This window comes from Morone saxatilis, unplaced genomic scaffold (assembly GCF_004916995.1).
Source record: "Morone saxatilis isolate NCDOM2014 unplaced genomic scaffold, NCSU_SB_2.0 Contig23, whole genome shotgun sequence".
In the NCBI taxonomy this organism is placed as follows: Eukaryota; Metazoa; Chordata; class Actinopteri; family Moronidae; genus Morone; species Morone saxatilis.
Genome location: NW_023339796.1, coordinates 23,889,214 through 23,891,573, shown reverse-complemented (window position 1 = coordinate 23,891,573; position 2,360 = coordinate 23,889,214). Strand labels below are relative to the sequence as shown.

The 2,360-nt window shown below is 41.5% G+C and overlaps 1 protein-coding gene across 1 annotated transcript in view; it reads left to right on the top strand.

Moving 5' to 3' along the window:
- LOC118334854 (sickle tail protein homolog) overlaps positions 1-2,360 on the top strand; it is a 55,018-nt gene that overhangs the window by 33,389 nt on the left and 19,269 nt on the right. Inside the window, exon 7 of the mRNA XM_035670926.1 lies at positions 1,335-1,643. Coding sequence (XP_035526819.1) covers positions 1,335-1,643 — 309 coding nt within the window. The remainder of the gene's footprint in view (positions 1-1,334; positions 1,644-2,360) is intronic.

Genomic DNA, 2,360 nt, shown 5'->3' with positions numbered 1-2,360 from the left:
AATCTGAATAGGCATTAATTTGAATTTGAATTTATTATTTTGAAAAACTGAATTTGAGGCACTCCCACTAAAAATTGCAACTTTTTATGACTTAAAATTCAGATCTCTAAACAAATTCAGAAAATCAAAAAGATCTCTAAATTCAAATTCCAGGATCTGGCCCTAAAAATTCAAAATTCAGGTTTGCTCCAAATTCCAAAATTCGATCTCCTAAATTCAAATTCAGGTTGGGCTCAATTCAAATTCAAGGATCGCGTCAACTTGCAAATTCAGAACTCTCTAAATCAAGATTCCAGGGTCAGTCCGCTCAATTCCAGAATTCAGATCTCTAGAATTCAAAATTCAGGGGGGCCAGGTCAACAAAAGCTCGGGCAAATAAATAAAAAAATTCTCGTCAATCAATTTCAAACCCACCCAAAATACAACTTTAAGGTCACAGACGGGGTCAAACCTTAGGAAAGAAAGGCAACTCGAGGTGCAGAGTAATGCCGCTGCATTCCTTTCCAACCAGCCAGCCCAAGGGAGGGGCCGACCTTCACCTGGGATAAGAAGAGGCCCCAGTTCCATCAAGAAATAATGGGGCAAAAGATAAGTTTCGCAACCTGACCCCCTGTTACCTCAAATTAAAACATTTTTCTTATGAGTTTTTGAGGGGTTGATTCAACCAGTTAAACAATACAAATTCAAATTATGCAATTCAAATTCAGGTTTTTAATGCAATTATTCAAGTTGGGCAATTCAGATTCAGCTCTAAATGATTCAAATTCAGTTTCTACTGACACAAATATCAGCCCATAATGCTCACTCACTGACATGGCTTACTGGGACACTGAATGGAATGGAGACATTATTAGTGTTATTAGTTACACTTGTAAATGGTAAATGGACCTGTACTTGTATAGTGCCTTTCTAGTCTTCCGACCACTCAAAGCACTTTTACACTACATGCCACATTCACCCTTTCAAACACTCAGTGATGGCAAAGTCCAAACACATTCATACACATTCACACACATTCACACACCTTCACACAGCATCTGGAGCAATTTGGGGTTCAGTACACTTCGACATGTGGGGCCAGGGATCGAACCAACAACCTTCCGATTAGGGGATGACCCGCTCTACCTCTGCACCACAGCCACCCCCTCTTGTGCAGCACTTGCGAAACACTTGTGAAAAGGGTATATTTGATCAGTGACATCAGCTGGAGTAGTGACTGATTGGAATAAAGATGTGCAGACATGTGTGTAGTAGTATCTTTAGGACCCACCACACTGAAGACGGTGTTGATGTATGAATCCATCCATTGTTCCATCTGTTTTCCTACCATCCAGACCGAAGAGCAGGAAGTATGGAGACAGCCAACGTCCTCCACTGGGGACCAAAACCCCGCCCCCTTCCCCTCACAGAGTTAATGAAGTCAAGATGATTGATGGACAGATCATTGGAGGGGTGGGCCTAGTGTCTCCAGAGAGGATGTCCCCGATTCGCCGGTCCCTGCAGCGGGACAGTAACGGGGCCACAGTGGACATTATAAATAGAAGTGGCTCATCATCCTCTACCTCGTCTGTTTTTGTGGACAGCCCTCTGGGACAACCAGAGAGACTGTTTCAGGGTCCTGTGACTGCCAGCAACACTCAGAGGTGAGCTGAGAGCCAGAGTAATCATCTTACTTTATTGTAAGTGCTTAATGAGGGGTTCTTTCAATACAGAACAAGTCCACTGGTTCTTCCTAATATCTTCAGACCTAAAATACGGTCAGACCAAATGCAAAGCAAATTTTTGGCCTGAGTTTACTCGTGGGATAATTCAAAAATTTGACCTTTAATCTGGCTTACTACAGCAGTATGAGCCCAAAATTAACAGATTTTGCTGTGATTTAATTGCAATAAACCGATCAAAATCATGATGCAGACTTGTAAAAAGTCTGAATTCATACTTCTGTCCGCAAGATGACAAGCAAACAGCTTTTAAAATGCTTGTTTTCTGAATAATAGCTGGATTCAAGTAACAGACACATATTTTCAGCACTTCCTTGCTTAAGTTTGATGTGACCACCTCCGTGGCTTGCAGCAGTCTGGTTGAGAAGAAAGTGAATATAAATCCACTTTTTAATTTCAAAAGTTTAAAAAAATAAGCTCACTTCTTGCCCATATCGCTCCAGATGAGAGCACAATCCAGCATGACTATGGGTGTTTAACCATATTGCCAAATTTGCCCCATTTGCATCACCCAATTTGTTTCGCCAGGCAACTTTCTGTGTGAGCACCCCATAAAAACACCCAAACACAAATTTAGCTTCAAGCTACACAGTCCTAACTTCTACTATGGAGCAATGTTTTACCCAGTTGTTTGCTGTT